Here is a 21,069-nt window from a genome sequence, read left to right as displayed (position 1 = left end):
AGAGATGGTCAGACTGGATTTTAAAAATCAAGAACAACCTTATACTGCCTATAAGAGACACATCTTAGGGTCAAAGACATCAATAATTAAAAAGTAAGAGGATGGAAAAACAAATGCCATGCAAACAATAACCATGAGAGAAGTGGAATTACTATATTAATTTCAGAAAAAATAGACTTAAAAAAAGAAATATGTCACCATGGCCAGGTGGATAAGTTGGTTGGAGCGTTATCCCACACACCAAAATGTTGTGGGTTTGATTACCAGTCAGGGAGCATACCTAGGTTGCAGGTTCCATCCAGGTCAGAGTACGTACTGGAGGCAACTGATATCTCTCTCTCCCTGCCTCCCAGGGAGTATCTCCCCCCCCCCCAAAAAAAAAACCCCAATAAAACATATCCTTGGGTGAGGATTTTAAAAAATATATTTTCTATATTTTACTGTAATTAAGAGTAGTAACCTACAGTAGATTGTGCTAAATTAAGATGGATTTTATAATTCCTTGAGCTACTACTAAGAAATTCTACTCAAGAAGAATAGTAAAAAATCAGCCAAAGAACGAAAACGACAAATTTAAGAGTGTTAACACAGAAGAAGAAATAGAGGACTGAGGGCAGGAGAAAATATAGACTCTTGTCTAGAGAGAAGAGTCATATCCTGATAAAAAGATCACTATATCAGGAAGATATAGCAGTTATAAATGTGTATACCTAACAGAAATCCTCAAAGCACATGAAGCAAAAACTGACAGAATTTAAAGGAGAAATAAGTAATTCAACTGGCTTCAGTGCCCCACTTCAATAATTGTTAGTACTAAACCAAAAAAAAATTACAAGGGTAAGGAAAACTTGACACTCAACCAGTTGTGGCTAATTCACATATATAGAACACACCAACCAGCCAAGAATACACATCTTTTCAGGTGCACATGGAACAATCTCCAGAATATATCATAAGTTAGGCCACAAAATAAGTCTTACTACATTGAAAAGGATTGAAACAATACAATATATTCTCCAACCACAGTGGAATTAAGTTAGAAATCAATACCAGAAAGAAATCTGGAAAATCCCCAAATATTTGGAAATTCAGTAAAACACTTCTAAATACCTAGTGAGTCAAAGAAGAAATCATAATGGATTTAAAGATATTTGGACAGAGAAAATGAAAATGCAACATATTAAAAAATTATACAGTGCAAATAGAGGGAAATGTATATCTTGACACAGCTATTTAAAAAAGAAAGGTCTGAAATTGATCACCTTAAGAAACTATAAAAATACAAAATAGACCCAAAGAAAACCAATGAAAGGAAATAAAGATTAGAGCAGGATACAATAAAACAGAAAAGAGAAAAATAACAGAGAAAATCGGTGAAATTAAAAATTGATCTTTGAAAAGATCAGTAAAACTGACAAACCTTTAGCTACACTGACCAAGAGAAAAGAGAGAAGACACAAATTACCGAAATCAGGAATGAAAGAGAGGACAGCACTGTGGGCCCCACAGAAATTTAAAAGGATTGTGAGGGGATGTTACAACCAACTCTATGCCAACAAATCAGACAACTTAGATGCAGTGAGCAAATTTTTAAAATAATACAAATTATCAAAACTGATTCAAGAAGAAACAAAGTCTAAATAGACCTATAACAAAGAAAGAAATTTGAATTAATGATTTTCAGTTGTTTCCATAATAAGAGCCCAGCCCCAGATAACTTCACTGGTGAATTCTGTCAACTATTTACAGAAGAAAGAAGTGGTAACACCAATCTCTCCCACCCATACTCTTTTAGAAAATAGGAGAGGGAGGAACACTCACTAAATCATTCTAAAAGGCCAGTGTCAGCCTGATATGAACTCCAGACAAAAAGATAATTAGAAAACTATAGAGTAATTCCTTTATGAACATAGATGCCTAATCCTCAACTACAATGTTATTATCATCAGCAAACTAATCCAGCCACCAATGAAGAGAATTATACACCATGACTAAATGGAATTTATCCCAGAAATACAAGGTTGGTTTAACATCTGAAATCAATTAATGAAAGGTAGCATAATATGTATTAGAATAAAAGGAAAAAAAAGACCTTTTGGTATTCTATAACACCAATTTATAATAAGAAATCTGAATAGACTAGGAATAGAAGGGAATTTCCTCAACTTGATTAATAGCATCTACAAAAACACACAACTAATAACACAATGGTGAAAATTTGAATGTGTCCCCCCCTAAGATTAGGAACAAGGCAGTGAGGTTCTGCTCTTGCCACATCTGTTCAACATTACAGCCAGGCAAGAAGAAAATAAAAAGCATCCAGATTGGTAAGGAAAAAGTAAAACTATCTTATATGACATGATTCTCTATGTGGAAAATCCCAAGGAATCCACAAGAAAAAAAACCTACTAAAACTTTTAAACATATTTAGCAAGATAAATGTGAAAAAATCTATTGTATTTCTGTTTATTGGGAATGAACAATCTAAAAATTAAATTAAAAACTGTTGTATTCATAGTAGTATCAAAAAGAATAAAATATAGTTGGGCATGAATTTAACAAAAGAAGTGTAAGATTTGTACATGAAAAGTACAACACATCGCTAAGAGAAAAATAAATATCTCAATAAGTGGAGAGACAGGGTGTGTTCATGATTTGAAAGACTTGATATTGTCAAGATGGCAAATCTCCCCAAATTGATTTATAAATTCTAAATAATTCCTATAAAAATCCTAGCAGAATTTTTGTCAGAAATGGACAAGTTGGTCCTAAAATTCACATGGAAATGCAAAAGACCTACAATAACCAAATCAGTTTTAAGCAAGAGCTAAGTTTGAGTACTTGTCTGCCTCATTTTAAAACTTATTATAAATCTTCAGTGACCACATAGTACATTATTGGAACAGAGATAGGTATATAGACCAATGCCTACCTATTTTGTTCAATGGAACAAAATTAAGATCTTAGGAGAAAAAAATCCTTACATTGATCATCTGTTGGTTTTCAATAAAAGTGCCAAGACAATTTAATGGGTAAGGGACAGTCATTTCAACACACTGTGTTGGGAGAATTAGAAATCCACATATGAAAATTATCTTAGACCCTCACCTCAAACTACACACAAAAATGCACTCAAAATGGGTGGTAGACAAGTGTAAGAGGAAACACTAAAACTAAAACTAGAAATAAACCTCTTAGAAGAAAAAAAGAAAATATTCATACCTTTGGGTTAGACAAAAACTATTTGGGTATGACATCAAAATCACAATCCAGAAAAGAAAAGTTGATAAATTTGACTTCATCAAAATTAAGAATTTCTGCTCCTTGATAGTTATAAAATAATGAAAAGACAAATAACAGAGAATGAAAATATTTTCAATTCATAAATCTGATAAATGACTTGCATCCAGAATAATTAAAGAACTCTTAGGACTGAATGTTAATTAAACAATCCAGTTTAAAAATAGGCAAGCAATTTAAATAGACATTTTGTCTGTGGATATATACAAGCAGCTAATAGACACATTAAAAGATGCTCAACTGAATTAGTCAGTAAGAAAATACAAATTCAAAATATGAAATAGCACGAGAATTAGATCCACTATAATGGCTGTAATGGCTGTAATCAAAAACACAGACTATACCAAGTGTTGAGAATGTGGAGAAACTGAATGCCCCATGAATTGCTGGCGGGAATATAAAGTGGTACAGCTTCTTTAGAAAGCCCTTGACAGTTTCTTAAAAAGTTAAACTTTCTTAGGGCCCAGAATCCCACCCCTAGGAATCTACTTAAGAGAAATGAAAACATATTTCCACACAAAGACATTTACACAAATGTTCATAGCAACATTATTCATAATAGCCAGAAACTCTGAACAATCCAAATGTCAATCAAGTGGTAATGAATAAACCAAATGTGGTAAATCCATACAAGGGAATATTAGTCACCAGTAAAAAAAGAATGAAATGCTGATACTTCTATAAATGAACCTTATAAATATTACATGAAGAGAAGGAAGTCAGACGTAAAGGCCACATACTGTATGATTCCATTTATTTGACCTTTCTAGAAAAGGCACGGAGAAAGCAGAGTTGCAGAGAGAAAGCAGATGGCGGGGTGGTGATTAACTGTAAGGGCACAGGGAGCTCTTCAGGATGATGGAACGGTCCTAAAATTGGGCAGTGGTTGTGACCGCTCACTCAATAAATATACCAAAAATCACCACATTGTACACTAATTGTGAATGAATCTTGTATGTAATTTATACCTCAAAGCCATTTTTTAGGGTACTTCCTCATTTTCTTGGCCATTTGTGCTAAGCTTTAAGGGCTATTCCAAATTCTGATACAACAAGGTTGATTTGTTTACATTGTCACGTGAACTTTCCAGACTGTGTTTAATCTTATCTAGCTCTTAAGAATAATAATATCAAAAGAGATACCTATTTACATGCCGCCTGCCTTTGTTTCAGATACATTCTTTCAGCACACCTCTGTGTTTCCGAGTTCCATGTAAATGACTCTTGATTTTATTCTTGGCTATGGTTTTACTATTCACTTGATTAGTGCTTGTTTTCGACAGTTTTCTTTCCAGGACAACACTAACTTTTAGAAACCACATCATGGAACACTTTTTTTGATGTCTTCTGTTATCTTCCCAATGAAAATATGAAGTCTTATTTATGAAACACACCTTAGTTTTAATTGTATGTTTATCTTTCCATTAAAACTAGAATATGCCTCCCTGGGATCACTGTATGATTACATTAACAGTAACAGAAGTGAAGAGATGGACATGGATCACATTATGACCTGGGCCACTGATGTAGCCAAAGGTAATAATAATGCGTGCACAGTTGGTGGGGAGCATTTCCCCACTGGGACATGGTGACTTAAGTCACAAGATTGGTTATTCTGTGTCTTTTAGATGTTCTTCTTTCTTCAGGCCAAACGTAGCAAGAATTCTGCAACTTACTGTACACATACTATTTTAGGTCATTGCCTTTCCACTCATGTGTTCCTGTTCTCTTTCCTTTTTACCCATTTCTTACCCTAAAACCAAGTTCCAACAAAACCAGGACAGCCGTTTTTACACTTTGTGCCAATGTAATTTGACCAGCTTACTCGACACATTAAGCAGAAAAATCATAATTCTGTTTTTGTTCTGCAAGTTTCTACTTAGATTCAGTATCCAGAAAACATGATTTTTGTAGGATTAGTTCTCTTCATTTTATATACATAATAATATGGTAAATATAGTAACCACTTGAAAAAGATTTATTTGTCCTACCATGTACAAGTAGTTCAGATTTTATATTATATTGAATGTAAACTTGGAAATAACCCTTGGAAATAAAACATTTTAATACACAAAATCCCTAAACAAGGTGCCCAGTTCTATTTCCCTCACAAATTCCTGCATAAACTAATGCTTTCTAAAGCAATTTAAATTCCATTTATTTTTATCTTTTTTTTCCATTTTCGTAACTGAACATTTCTGAATTGTATTTATAACTGTCAAAGTTGCTTTGGAAACAACATAATCTCAACAATGAACACTGATAGTTACTTTCGTACTCTAGCGACCCCTAGAAAGCAAGTGCGTCCAAATATAACTCGGGCAACGAACTGCTTTACGTTTTGCTAGTCCAGACTCTATGAGAACCTCTTTAAAAAACAAGTAGAAGGATATTTAAAATTCATTAAGGACGGCAACTCCTACTTTGCTTTCACTGGTAAGTCACACAGTGAATTCCAAAAGTAATAGCCTTTTCTTTGGGGAATTATCTTGCCTGTTTTAACTTTCAACACCTGCCAAATTCTTCAACTAAAGGAAGTGAATTTTTTTTGTAAAGATTCATGCTAAATGCTGCTGCTGAATGATGATACTTCATTATCGTATAAGAATAATAAGCTCTATGTTTAGGATGGTGCACTTAAGGCTTTGGCTGTGTTAATTAACTTAATTCTGTGTTCAGGCATCTCAAATCAGCCCTAAAACTTCACATTCTTCAAGATATTTTCATGCAACATCAGAGCCACTTCTCTGCGTGTCAGTAGTACACGGGGACCACCTGTTCGTAAGCCAAGTGATGTGCTTTTGTTGAGAACTGCCTGCAGTGTTGTGGAAATACGCTGATGTCATGTAAATACGTACACAAGCAGCCCTCGGCTGAAAGCACCTCACCTTACAGACATCTGCATTTAGGGTGATCTGCCGATAACACCTATGTTATTACTTACCGACACTTAGGATGAACAGGCAGCAAATAAGTCAGCTGACATCAGTCACTCTGGTTCCTGCTGTGCACACTCTACTTAAGCTTGCCGGGCCCCCAGCCCGTGAACCCCGTCCCTCCCGGCCTCTTCCCCTGCATTGTCCCTGTCTGAGGGTGAGTCCCTTGGCTCCAGATGAGCTCAGTCATCCCTGGGGTTTCTGAAGACTGCTGGCACTCTGTATCAGGAGGACAATGAAGAGAAGAAACAGGACTAAGTAGCAAACTGGAACCAGAGACAAAGAATAGAAATGGAGAAAATGGGGGTAGACTGTGGGACAGTGTCCAGGACTTCAAAGTAATAAGACCATGTATTTGTGACTGGTGAATTGACCTGACAGTCAACTTCTGATGTGTTTAGCCAAGGGTAAGTAGAGTGGGGCAGAAAAGAGACTTGTTTGTTTATAGTTACAAGTAATACTTCATATTTAAAATGACCTATAAAAGGAAGAAGAAATCAATGCTGTTGAAATAACTTCAACCCTCCCAGATAAAGCTGTATGTAGAACTTGCAGATTAAATAGGAAGGCTTGATTTTCATTGATTCTCTTATGAATTCAGCTGTGTACCCTTCAGTGTGACCAGGACTGAAGCCACTGTAGCAACAAGATATTGAGAAATCAAACAATGAATAACTCATTTCAAGTAAGAATTGGTTCATACATTTTGACCTAGACACTGCTTAACATCACTGCAGAGAAAATAACTCCACAAAACCAAAAAGATTCTCCTCTTTCTGGGTGGAGAGAGGAGTGGGGGAAGGCAGTCCAGCAAGTATGTCTGAAATTTTGCAAGTCAGTCAGCAGCAGGGAAGGGGAACAGTTGGAGCAGATGAACCTGCATCCTGCCTCAAATGCTCGTCCTGGACGCCAGATCTCTCCCAAATGACACCAGTCAAAGCCCCGAATTCTTAAAAACTGATGAAGGTACTTTTCAGCCTTCTTAATTGTTTGCAATAAAATCAGGCAGAATTAGAGATGGCTCTATAAAAACAAATTAAATAGAATTTTATGTGATTGTGATTACTACTGTGTTTATGAACACTGAGTATTCTGTAAGTGTATGCAGTGCATTATACACAAATAATTTATGCTATTTCTCATAATATCTACCATGAGGAAAAAAGTGCCCATATTTAAAAGCTTTTGTACTTGAGTATTTTTCTGAAATCCTTACTTGTCACCAGTATAGAAATTATCTAGCTCTTCCTCTAATAGTAATTAAACCAGTTCTACCTGGAAAAAAAACAACATAATTCAGGAATTTGATTCTTACAATAAGAGCTAGAAATAACTATGAAATTCAGTCATAAAAATTATTAAAAGTTACCCAAGTTGTAGTTGAATTTTCACAGTTCATAGTATGAACTTCATAGTATGAAGTTCATAGCAGAACTTCATTTTAGAAGATTTCCTTTATCCCGATTACATCTTGTTTAAAATCATTTAAGGTATTAAACTTTTGTTAAGCTGACTCCTTTCAGGAATATCCTTATATGGCAGGACTTTATATTTTCTTATATTCTTTGTTCTTTCGTGATTCTTCAAAATGTAATTATCAGAATAGTGGAAAATAATAGATTATTTTACAATTAATTTTCATAAAATTGAAATTTTCTGTGTACTTTAAGAAGAACCAAAGCCTAGTTGTTAAATTGTGTTTTAATGGATAATTTATTTTAAAAAGGAGCCTGTCTGATTTGGAAGGAGTGGGGGCTGTTTCTTTTATTATTTAGAAAAGACAGCGTGAGAAGTGAAGAGAGAGGAAATTTACAGCAGGAAATTTCTTTTTCTTTATTCTAAGAAAGTAGACAATATATAAGTCCAAAAAAAAAGTCAAACATTCCTGAAAGGGTAAGTGTGAAATGTGTGTCTTTCAAAGCATAATTTTTTATTCAAAATAATAAAACTCTACCTAGTTTATATGCATTTACTAAAGTAACTTGATTTACTAATCTAATTTACTGAAGTAACTTGATTTAGATTCTAAACATGTTGGAGAAAATTTCAGAGTGCCTGTAAATAAAGATTATCTCAAAGACTTACTGTGATAAAAAGAATAAAATATTTTGTAGCTACTATATATTTTTTCTATCCAAGGACCATAAAATCCTTTAGCAACCACAGCTAATAAATCCAGCCAGTTCTCTGCCCCCGACCCCACCTCCACTCCCAGGGTCCCACTGGAATGCGCCCTGAGAAAAGAAGCAAAGCTGCAACTAACTGGGTGACTGCAGACATCCACATGAAAACTGAACACCTCGGTCAGAACTTATCGACTTAGAACTCAGTTGCTCGTGGAATACCTTAGTCATTGGAGCAGTTCTTCCAGTTGTAACTGTGCTATTTTCGTGCAGACTCCAAAAAATTAAGGTGTCCATATTAGGTATTGTAAGAAGCTAGCTTTACCCACAATCAAATTCCAGCTTCTAAGAGATTAAAGTACATAAATTTTCCTTAGCATATATACTTTCCTTATGTAGACATATCTTCTCTCTATTTTATCTGTCCTAATGTAGACACATCTTGTCTCTATTTTATTGAACCCTTTGCAAATTATGAATGATATTACTGATGCTTAAAATAGGAAGGTAATATTGATATAATGTTGAAAAGCAACATTAATACGCTTTTCTTCCCTCTTGTATAAAAAGGAATGCACTATTTACACATGGAAGCTCCGGTCAAGGTGATCCACAGAGATCTCAAATCAAGAAATGGTAATGTAGTCAAATATTTTTATTCCCCTGTTTTATTACAAAACACCTGAACCTGTTTATAGAAATCAGCATCATGCTTTCCATGTCTTTTGTGACCTACTTTTTTGACTAACCACTGGAGCCATGAAAATCTTTCCACTGTTAATAAATATCAAACTTCTCCATGTTATTTCAAGAGGCTACTTAGTATTACACTGTATGAATAGACCAGAGTGTGGATATTTGGGTTGTTTACATTTTTCTATGATTAAAAATGTTGAGCTTAATACTTTTCAGCAAAATTTTTCAACACCTCCTTAATTATATTTTTAGAATCATTTTCTACAAGAGGTCTTGCCAGATCAAAGCACACAGACATGTATTTCTGGTCTCCTATTTTTAGATGGTTCTCTGTTCTAGCAGTTTTCAGTTTTGTTCTTGTTACTTCTGAATTAATTTGGTGTAAATTTTTTATGTCAGTCACATTACCTGGAGTGGTGCCCAAAACTGATCAGCAGATTTAGGAGTCTGGCAATTAAAGCCTTTTTTTCTTTCTTCTCTCCTTCAGTACTTTCTAAACTTTATTTATGATACTGTATAGTTTAGAGAGGGCATTTTAAAATGACCTGCAGGATTAGACGTTACCTTCAAGCAGGAGTGGTAACAGAATGCTCCTTCCATCACGTCACTTGAAAGTTAATGGAAAAAGGCAGTGGGATTATTTTGCCAGCCAGCACTAGCTGAAGTAAACATCGGAGTCCGCTGCTTAAAAAGAGAATCTTGCTATCAGTTCAATTACATGCTCTCATTTAATTATTTACATGCTTTCTAAGTGATTCTTCTAAGTCAGGAGGAAGAGAGCTATTTATTTTTAGGAAATCTTTAAATCACTACCGTTAAAATGGGCATATACTAATAGTGCTGTCCTTAGAATGGGCAGGCACAGTAAGTGGAGGAAGAGGAGTGGGGAATTGACCAGCTGTCCTTGCTCGTACTCAGTGCCGAGGGGTCTGTGGGGTGGAGACAGGGACGTTGTTGGCAGCTGCCACTCCTCGGTAGTCAGGTTGTACCACCAGCCTGGCCCTGCCGGTTGGCTCCGGCTCATCGTTCTGTCTTTTTCTAGGTCATCACTTATCCTTTGGCTCTTCTTAGACATAAGCTTTTGGGAGCTAAACACTTTTGATGTATAGTTGGCTAACAGGAAGTCATTAAATCATCTAGAACCTTGTAGGAAATATTAGAGTTTGATGGCTTTGTAAATTTTCAGTTTGTGCTCAGAATTTCTATCTAAACAAGTTATTTGACTTCTCTTCTTTTAATCTGCTTTATTTCTATATCCCAAATATTTCGTGAGAGGAGAATGATTAAATTACGGGTTTTTTCTCATGCTGTCACTGTGAAAACTAAATAACAATGGATACTGTCCCCATTTTTTTTAAACTACAATTTGTGTAGTTATTTGATGGGAAAACACAAACACATTGAAACAATATAGACCTATTTTAACAGGTTTTTTTTCTGGGAAAAGGAATAACAAGACTCTTATTTCCTGTGTTATATATCTTCATAATCTTAGATATTTAAAAATGAGCACTTTTATAATGAGAAAAAGGTAGAGGGTTTTTTAAATAACTGAATATAGTATTAACGATATTTATATTTCTTATTTGAAATAGTTTATAACCTATAGATAGTATCACATTTACCCTTAGCCTGTTTCTATATATTAGATCATGCAAAGATTATTTTCCCTCCATTTATCAAGGTTATTGGTAACAGCTAGTAAGTATTGATCATCTGCCATGTTCAAGGCACTCTGTGGCTTACAGAAAAAACTCTGAAAACTGTTAGTTGTCAGGGCCCTTGACAACTCGCTCCCTTTATGTTTTTATTCTCTCTCTCCCGTGAAAGCCCCATATATATAGTAACACTCCCACCAGACCCCAGCCTCAGAGCGACATAGCTGTCTGCTTATTGGACAAGGCCACACAGACGTTTTGTATGACCCTAAAAAGTGTTGAGGCCACGTTGATCTTTTCATCTTCTCTCTGCTTCCTAAAAAAAAATTCTTGCATTCCCTTTCTCAGGGAGTGGCAATACCAGTTGTGTAAGCCAGGGATTAGACGAAAAGAAATTACAGCTCAACCCCAGAGCTCCAGCTCTATTATGCTGTAACACCTCCTTATTTGATTTCATCCTTGAGTCCTTCTCCCTCCATGTCCAATTTTTCTGGCCCAGCTGATTCTGCCTCCCACATGTTTCTTGACTTTGGTCCACTTCTCTCCTGTCCTTTGCCACAGCCTCACCACAGGCATCCTCATCTCCTCTCTTGGACTACAGCTGACACATGCAGCGATCTCTTTGCCTCTAGTTCAGTTCTTCTCCAATGTCCTCTCCCCGCTGCTCTTTTGACCATTCATTTCTTCGCTAAAAATCATTCACTGACTTTCCATTTCTCCCAAAAGCTCTTCTGGAGCTGGCTCGTGTCTTCCAAAATTGCGTGCCAATTTCTCTGCTGACCTTTTGTAAGGCTCTTCCTTCTGCCGAGGAAACTACTTTTTCTCCCCCAGCTCTCCAATTTCTGGTTAATCTCAGTTTGGATTTCAGGTCTTAGCTTAAGCATCATGTCTTCCAGGGAACTTCCTCTGACCTCCTTAGGCTTAGATCTCCCTGCTTGTTAGTTCCACGGCAATCTCCATGTCTCTCACCATGGGATTTATTCCACTTTATTATAGACGTATGTTTGATTGTCTCGCCCATTAGACTGTAAACTCCGAGAGCACAGAGACGAGATGATGCCAGCGTTGCTCACCTTTTTCTTACAGAGCGTAGGACATGGCCTTGCTCAGTAAATATTTGTTAAGTGAATGAATGTATGAATAAGTGAATGAATAAATATTGTCACTGCCTTCAAGAAAATTACTCTTCAATAGTGAGGAAGAAACACATATGCCATGAAATAATAATGCTAACTATGTCCACAGGATCATGTTGGCAGTCTAGTGGTAGAATCCAAGCTAAAACTTGGTTCTCCTAACTACTACTAATCTATGTCTTTTTGCTGGGCAGCTACATTTGATTTAAATAAATCTCTTGGAAGCCTTTTTAAGCACCTCATGAAATTAGTTGTTTTTGTTTTAATGTCAGTTCCTTTTCTCAAAATCTTCAGTGTAGTAACTACTTTGATTTTACTTGTCATGATGTCATATAGAAGACAGAAATAGAACTTCATCATTTTTTTCAGTATAACTCTAAGGAGATGATTGTCATAATTTATCTTTTATCTTTTTTTTAGTTGTTATAGCTGCTGATGGGGTATTGAAGGTAGGTCTGCTTCTTTTAATTTTTTTTTAAAAATTGTTAACTTCAGATGTAGCTTTTTATGACTGTGTCCTTTATTAGTCATTAATTATAAAGTTGCTACTTATTTCTGTTTTCTCAGATCTGTGATTTTGGTGCCTCTCGGTTCCATAACCACACAACACACATGTCCTTGGTTGGAACTTTCCCGTGGATGGCTCCAGAAGTTATCCAAAGTCTCCCTGTATCTGAAACTTGTGACACATATTCCTATGGTGTGGTGAGTCCATTTCTCATTTTTTGCTTGCTAAAAGAAATGCAAAAAGCAAACAGCCTACAGAAGCAGGATGCAACAGCTGAACACAGTTTTAAGACAATGATGTTGTTTCTGGTGAAATGCCTGGAGCCATGGCAGCAGAGAGAACACTTGGCAATTACGTTTCCTTGGATCACTCTTATGCATCCAAGCTATTATGTCCTGTGTTGGAAAGAAACCAATGCCATTTCTAGGAGGCAACTTAGATGGAACCTAAACTGGTGTTGGACCTGATGCAGCCCTGTGGAGAGTGCTTTCCTGGGTGGATGTGTGACTACAGAACATCTCTCTGTGTCAGTGGTAGTGTGGGTTATTTGGAACGGGACTTCATCGTAATGAGCTATTTAAAAACCACTAATAGATCTGCCAAAAGAGCCTGTTGATTAACAGGAAGTTTTTGAGTGCCAACCATTAAACTGATCAGTGAGTTTCTGGAAAGTACAGAAGAAAATGTACTTAGCATTTAGCGCATGGCCTTGTTTGTATCCGCTGCAAGTCTTAGAAAGTAGTACTGACTGCCTGAAACGTGAATTGAGGGTATCGAGAATAACAGCAGAGCCACACAGTTACCAGAATAGAGTAATGTAGGAGTAGGGGGAATGCCCAAGGAGTAGAAACCACAGGAATGAATCAGCTAAGGAGCAGAAGCTTCTAGAGGTGGGAGGAGGTTCAGATTGGGGAATAAATTATATCTGAATTAGCAGAGAGAAAGAAGTGGGGGGAATGGTAGAAGTAGCGGGGTGCGAGGGGAAGATGGGCAGGGTAGTTCTTTGGTGGTGGAAGAATTCGTATGTTGCCCTTTTTTGAGGATAAGTTTGTTATCCCTAAAAATGTTGTATATCCTTTAAAAAGTCCACAATAGTGTTTGGAACTTCCTGTCTTCACATCTCATCTCTCAATTATATTGCTTTCTCCATTTATATTATTACTTCTTAAAATGATGTTTTTATAATAATGGGAAAAGATGCAGACAAATTTTGGCCCAAATCAACATGCTTCTTCCTCCTGAACTTCTGTTTTCAAATGAAGGTGACAGCTGAAGGCGCAGGAGGAGACCAGCATTGTCAAACTCATTTCTTTCACTTGAGAGTTCACGGTTTCTGGGCACTTAACTGCCAGCTTCACTAGTTATGTTTTAGTCTTGTTTCAGTTGGCTAGCTTTTTCTAAATCACAATACATCTGATAAATACCAAATTAATTTAATATAGTGATGAAATTTGTTGGCAGTTGAAAAAAAGCATTTCAAGAATGAAATACATGTTTTGGACAAAGGCTAGAATTATAAAGGTTGGAAGACAATAGTAGCATCAGACCAAATACTTGCTTTCCCTTGGTTCTGTGTGTTTCTAAGGATGAAGGCTATAACCCATTATAAACAGTGATCAAATAAATTCTCATTGAAGGAAGTGGGAAAAACCCGTAAGTTCCTGAAGAGACTAGATTCTGAAACTGGTCCCTAAGCCAAAAGTTACTTCATTCTGACCATCCTCAAATCACTTGCTGCGGAGTCTGAAAATGGGGGAATTTGTTGCAGTTTAAGACTTTTTGTGAGATTATTTTCTTTTATCAAGTTATATTCCTTCATTTTTTGTGCATGTTGCCATAATTTTTATTTTATCTTTTTTTAATTTCTATTTTTGAGTGTATTTTTTGCATGACCATTTGTCCCTTCCTATACTCCTTTCTCCCTCCACCCACCCCCTTCCTCGCCCCTGCAGTTACCGCACTGTTGTTCGTGTCCATGAGTTTTTCCTCTTTTTTTATTTTTTGCTTGATCTGTCAACACCCCCAAACCCCCCTTAACTGTCAGCCTGTGCCCTGTCTATGAGTCTGTCTCTATTTTGATTGTTAGTTCAGTTTATTCATTAGATTCCACATGTGAGTGAGATCATATGGTATGTGTCTTTCTCTGAGTGGCTTATTTCACTTAGCATAGTGTTCTCTGGGTCCATCCATGCTGTTGCAAAGGGTAAATTTTTTCTTTTTGTATAGCCAAGTAGTATTCCATTGTGTAAATATACCATAGTTGTTTTACCCACTCATCTATAGTTCCTTCATTTTTTCAAGTATATTTTATTGATTATGCTATTATAGTTTCTCAGTCTTTTCTCCCCTTTATCTGCACTCTGCCTGGTAGCCCCCTCCACCGTCCAGCATTCCCCCACCTTAGTTCATGTCCATGGGCCGTACACATAAGTTCTTTGGCTCTCTGTTTCCTATACTATTCTTAACCTCCCCCTGTCTATTTTATGCCTACCAGTTATGCTTCTTATTATCTGTACCTTTCCCCCATCCTCCCCCTCCCCCTCCCCACTGATAATACTCCATGTGATCTCCATTTCTGTGATTCTGTTCATGTTCTAGTTGTTTGCTTAGTTTTTGTTTTTGTTTTTTAGGTTCAGTTGTTGATAGTTGTGAGTTTGTTGTCATTTTTCTCTTCATAGTTTTTGATCTTCTTCTATTTCTTAGATAAGTCCCTTTAACATTTCATATAATAAGGGCTTGGTGATGATGAACTCCTTTAACTTGACCTTATCTGGGAAGCACTTTATCTGCCCTTCCATTCTAAATGATAGCTTTGCTGGATGGAGTAATCTTGGATGTAGGTCCTTGCCTTTCATGACCTTGAATACTTCTTTCCAGCCCCTTCTTGCCTGCAAGGTTTCTTTTGAGAAATCGGCTGATTTATGGGCACTCCTTTGTAGGTAACTCTCTTCTCTTGCTGCTTTTAAGATTCTCTCCTTAACTTTAATCTTGGGTAACTTAATTATGATGTGCCTTAGTGTGTTCTTCCTTGTGTCCAATTTCTTTGGGACTCTCTGGGCTTCCTGGACTTCCTGGAAGTCTATTTCCTTTGATAGGTTGGAGAAGTTCTCTTTCATTATTTTTTCAAGTAAGTTTTCAATTTCTTGTTCTTCCTCTTCTCTTTCTGGTGCACCTATGATTCAGATGTTGGAGTGCTTAAAGTTGTCCCAGAGTCACCTAAGCCTCTGTTCATTTTTTTGAATTCTTGTTTCTTCATTCTGTTCCAGTTGGATGTTTATTTCTTCCTTTTGTTCCAGATTATTGATTTGAGTCCTGATTGCTTTCCCTTCACTATTGGTTCCCTGTATATTTTCCTTATTTCACTTTGTATAGCCTTCATTTCTTCTTTCATTTTGCAACTGAACTCAGTCATTTCTGTGAGAATCCTGATTACCAGTGTTTTGAACTCTACATCTGACAGGTTGCCTATCTCCTTGTCACTTAGCTCTTTTTCTGGAGTTTTGATCTGTTCTTTTCATTTGGGCCATATTTCTTTGTCTCTGTGCACCTGTTATATTGTAAGGGGCAGAGCCTTAGATATTCATCCGGGCAGGGCGACCCTGTTTGCTGCATTGTGGTGCTGTCTGTGGGGGAGGGGTCAAAAAAGGGACATGCCACTTGCTCACTCCACTCTAGCCCCACTTTCTGTCACTTCCCATTGCTTCCCACAAGAGGATTGTGCCCTTTCGGGTACTGATTCCCAGGTGGGTGAGTTTGTATATATTCTAGGATCCCGTGGGTTTCTCCAACAGACTGTCTTGTGAGACTGGGAGTTTCTCCCACCTTCACAACCTCCACAGGGTTTTACAGCTAGAGGTTTTGAGTCTTTAGTTTCAGGACAGCCAGCCCCACCTCTCCTGTGCAGCCTGCAGCCTTACTGCAGGTTCTCTCCACCTAGCTGCTTGTCTCTGCCCCTCCTACCAGTCTGGATGAATGCTTCCTTAACCCCTTGGTTGTCAGAGTTCAATGCAGTTTGATTTTCTGGCAGTTCTGGTTGTTTATTGTTTTTAAATTGGTTGTTATCCTTCTTTTGGTTGTGTGAGGCAATGAAGCATTTCTACCTACACCTCTATCTTGGCCAGAACTCTGCCTATTTCTTCATTTTTACACAAAAATCTATTTATTGTGTCAGGCACTGTGCTAGACATCAATTTAGGGTAACTTCAATTTCACTTTGCCTGCTTCTTGGAACCAGTGTCTCATTTTATCCTGCGGAACAGGAGCCAACAAAATTTGTCTATAAAGGACCAGAGAGTAAATATTTGAGACTTTGAGGGCCACTTATAGTCTTTATTGTGTTTTTTACAACCCTTTAAAAATCTTAGAATGAAAAAATAAAATAAAACCGAAATAAAAATGTTAGACCCAGTTTGCATTCTGCAACAGGCCACAATTTGCAGACCCCTCCGTGTAGCGGGGGTGTTAGCAGATGAGCAACACGGATGAAGGGCAGTGCAGTGTGGTCCCACAGGAGACCACAGCTCTCACTGCTTTCCCTGCCTATGTATGTAACTATATATCAATACCTATCTGTATATTTAATACATTTAGGTGGTTCAAGTTTTTAAATTATTTTGCACATTGACATGAATTAAGACTGTTAAGGTTGATTTTAGCACTCCTCAAGTTCTCCTGCAGTGCTTTTGTTTTTAAAATACTCTCCAACTCTTGGAATTTCCTGATCTCGGGAGTTTATTACCTGAAAGACAGTAACTGTGAGTTTTGTATAGAGCGAACTTTTGGTTTTAACATTGCTTCATTTATGAACACAAACTTCACAGTGCCTCTTCCGAACCCTTAAAGTTGCTGAGGACTCTGGTGGGAAATGCACACATCTGCTTTTCCTTAGCTGAAGTAGAATCTTAGTTGCAATAACCAAGAAAAAGAAAATCCCTCTTCACATGTAAACCTTAAAAGATGTTGAGAGGCGACTTCTATTTGGGGAGGTACAGTATTTTTTCCTATATTAGTTTAAAACCCTTTTCACTTGTTTCCATTGACGCCTCACATTAAACATAGTTTGAATCGCCTTTCTGAGGCTGCAGATGTTTAGTTTAGCTGAGTGACAAGCTTTCTTCTGAGTGACTGTGCCCTGTTTTCCAGTAGGCGGGCCTGACAGTTCCCCTTACGAATTAGGTTTCCACTCCTTTACTGACCCTGCCTTTGTTTTGTTTTGAGGGGTTTGACAAATGCTTGACGAATGGCTTGATGACGTAATTTAACTTGCTCCCGCAAACTTTATGGCCAGTTCCCAGCGTTGCCTTCCATTTCCACACCAGCTGTTGCTCTCCAGACCCTGTTTGTCCCAGTCACATGCCTTTGTACAGCAGTTTTACATCCATATTAGAGTGTTCTTTTAACTGGTAAAAACAAAAAATGCCTTTTCAGTGAACCTGATTATTTTTAAAACAGCTTCTGTTTTACTATATTGACGAGAGTGCTGGCTATTCTTACCCCATAGCTATATAGGCAGAATTCTGCTCAGAAAAGTGCACAAAACCTAATACCACTATAAGTGGAAATTCAGGATTTTGTTTAATTTTCACCCTTTCTCACATTCTGTTCTAGATAAACACCAATTAGTGAAAAAAAAAAACTACAAGGCCTGCTTTCCACAGGCTTTTGGTTTAAATAATCATAATTTTTACTAAAAACAAGAAAGTATCACATGTTCAAAAGCAGGTGTCACCTAACAGAGCAGGACAGTACTGTTGCTGCGGTCAGGGCCACACTGGTCTGGGGTCAGAAGTGTGTCGTGTACGAACTTGGAAAATGATACCTAGCTAGGAAAGCAGTGTGGTTATTTAGAATTTTTGATTTAGAATTTTCGATGTCCTTTCAAAAATAGGTGAGTAGCCAGGACTCATTTCTCGGTAGGAGCATCCCTTTGCATAAATCACCCCATAATTTATTAAAACTCTGTTCTGTCCACCCCACACAGAGAAGTCACATACAGATGCATAATACCATTTTTAAAAGGTGTCAGTTTTGGAACCCACCCCAGAAATCCCAGTATATTTTTGCTTTTGATTTTTTATTTTTCTCAGACTTGCTGTAGGAATTTAGCCCCTACTGTTATGAAAGTCTCTAGCCCTCCCCAGCTTGCTAGTCCTGTTGCTTCTTAACACATGGAAAGACTAACCAGCCCCAAAATAAATGGACTGCAAGTGCCAGGAGTGGATCTTGTGATCTTTCTTTCTAAGCTGGCACACTTTGCTAGGCAGGCAATTGTTTCTCAATCCATTTTGTAAGACAAGAGATTTTTCTACCTCCTTCTGATGACTTTGCTTGAAAGGACCAAACTAGGAGTGTTTAATGTATTACCCACAAAAAAAGAAGACTTAAAGAAAGCAAAAATCATCGAAAGAAATAGCCTTCTGAGAACACTCTTGGAAAACATAGCTGTCCTAATGTAGAAAGCATTACCTTTTTAGAAATTTCTTGGCCAAAACCAGGTTTGAAAATCGAGTGGCTTATGAGAGCATCACTGCCCCACTTGTCCGCGAGCCCCGTTCCAGAGCAGGCCCAGCTCAGGTAGTGCCTTCCCATTGTTTGTGGAAGAAAGGGCAGGAAAAATACACAGCCTTGCCCAAGTTTCTCTTCCGTAAACTGAAAATAGAAAATTTCCTTGTGAGTGGTTTAAATGTGAGGATGTCTCAATGTGAAACAAGTTGGAAATATTTTTAGGGGGAAAGATCACAGTGTTTGACCTGCATGCCCACAACTGATATTTTCAGGCATAATGTATTTTTAGACCTCCAGATGACTTCCTCAACCGAGTTACTGCTTTGTGCTACGTGTCATTGGGTTTAGCGTAGAAAAAGCTGCTGTCCTATCTCGTACCATCTACTTTTTTACATTCTTGAATCTGGTGAACTAATAACAGGAAATCAGGAAATGGGCTGATACTGGAATTAAACTAGAGACCTCATCTGGGCTTCAGAACCAAGCGGTTAATGACGCCACTCTTGACCGACCGTGCTCGCCTCCATCGCGTGGCTCCCTCAGCGGTAGTAGCTCTCTAACACATGGAGAGGGAGCAACATGAAACTGTCTTATGTTTCCAGAGTTAGAACTCTTAGAGAAATATAACTAGGATCTTATTAGGTTTTGGACATTTTCCAACTGCATATTTTGGAATAAAGAATGACGTAAATCTTTTTCTGGTATTATCCCCTAAGCTCTTGGTTTTGTATTTTCCCTCACAAAACCCAATTGATCTTCATGTGTGGACATGCACAGTATATTGTGCCTGCCCGCTACACTCCTCGAGGAGAGAGCATAAGGCTGCTCACCTCAACGTTTTGGGTCTGGTGCGTTTGATTTATTTGAGGCTGATTCACTATTCCCATTCCGCTTAAGAATGTCAAGTCCATTAATTTACTTGCTCTTCATATCCCATCCCCACCCCCAACCCCAACACCAGGGGAGTGGTAATTGCAACAAATTGAGGGGCTTCATTTCCTGCTCAGCCCTCTGAGTGCCCCTCCCCACTCCCCTGAGCAGGCAGTGTGTCAGGTGTGATTGCTTACCTGTCTCATCCTTCCTTTACTTACAGTGTTCGCTCGAACCGTCCCCTTCTGGGATGCCCCTTACCTTTTCCTAACACTTCTGTTACTCAAATGGAATTATTCAGTAGCTCCTTGAAAGAAGTACCTTACACACTTGATTAAAAGCCCAAAGAGGCTTCAGTGAATTTTTTTTTCTCCTGCTTGAGCAGTGTCTGCCAATTTCCCTGCTTTTACTGCTAATTATCTTCATATTTGCCAAAATTCATTTAACAAGTTATGTATGACTTGAATAACATGTACGCCTCGAATAGCATTGGCTGAGGAAATAGTGATATAGAGTTAACGGTTTATAGGGTTTGCTTGAGTGCAGTATGTGTCTTCGGTCTACATTCTTACTCAGCAAGGTCTTGTTTTTGTTTCTGGTTTTGGAACCAGAGAAATCTAAATCAAAGCTCCTGACTTTGTTTCTGCCATGGCCCCATACCTAAAATGTAGCATGTCATACACTCCCTTGTGCTTCAGCTTTTCCTTCTCCAGAGTTAGATGGGGTTAAGACCCTGACCTTCAGGGTGAGACAGCAAGTTCTTATTCTAGGTCTGCCACTTGACAACTAGATACTGAGTGTCTTCAGGCAAGTTTATTTAACTTCCTTAAGACTTAGTTTCCTGGCCCTGGCTGGCATAGCTCAGTGGATTGAGCTCGGGCTGTGAACCAAAGTGTCGCAGGTTCGATTCCCAGTCAGGGTACATGCCCGGGTTGCAGGCCGTGACCCCCCGCAACCGCACATTTGATGTTTCTGTCTCTCTCTCTCTCTCTCTCTCTCTCTGTCTCTCTCTCTCTTTCTCCTCCCCCTCACTTCCCCCTCTAAAAATAAATAAATAAAATCTTTAAAAAAAAAAGACTTAGTTTCCTCATCCATAAAATGAGAATAATCTCTTTCCAGTGGATTGATATAAATCTTGATAGCATGTGTAAAGTATTTAACAGTACATAGAACATAATCAATCAAGCGGCGATAGTGACTCTTATTGTTATTGATAAAATAATAATTGTTTTTGCACTTCACAAAGTATTGGTAGACCCAATTTTGATGCTCATTTGTATAGAGAAAGTAACTGGGTGTAAAAATCTCCATTACTCAGTGTTTGAAGTGAAACCAACAA

General features: G+C 37.6%; 1 protein-coding gene across 3 annotated transcripts in view; it reads left to right on the top strand.

The window, feature by feature from the left end:
* The window catches only part of MAP3K20 (mitogen-activated protein kinase kinase kinase 20), a 161,803-nt gene that overhangs the window by 71,867 nt on the left and 68,867 nt on the right, over window positions 1–21,069 (top strand). For all 3 annotated transcript variants that reach the window (XM_045856846.1, XM_045857604.1, XM_045858324.1), the window contains exons 4-7: window positions 4,734–4,835; window positions 8,929–8,994; window positions 12,269–12,297; window positions 12,416–12,553. In XM_045856846.1, the coding sequence (XP_045712802.1) occupies window positions 4,734–4,835; window positions 8,929–8,994; window positions 12,269–12,297; window positions 12,416–12,553 (335 nt within the window). The remainder of the gene's footprint in view (window positions 1–4,733; window positions 4,836–8,928; window positions 8,995–12,268; window positions 12,298–12,415; window positions 12,554–21,069) is intronic.

Source organism: Phyllostomus hastatus, unplaced genomic scaffold (genome assembly GCF_019186645.2).
Source record: "Phyllostomus hastatus isolate PE091 unplaced genomic scaffold, TTU_PhHast_1.1 phas_contig_1, whole genome shotgun sequence".
NCBI lineage: Eukaryota > Metazoa > Chordata > Mammalia > Chiroptera > Phyllostomidae > Phyllostomus > Phyllostomus hastatus.
The sequence above is the reverse complement of the archived record's forward strand: the minus strand, read 5'-3'. Positions and strand labels throughout refer to the sequence as shown.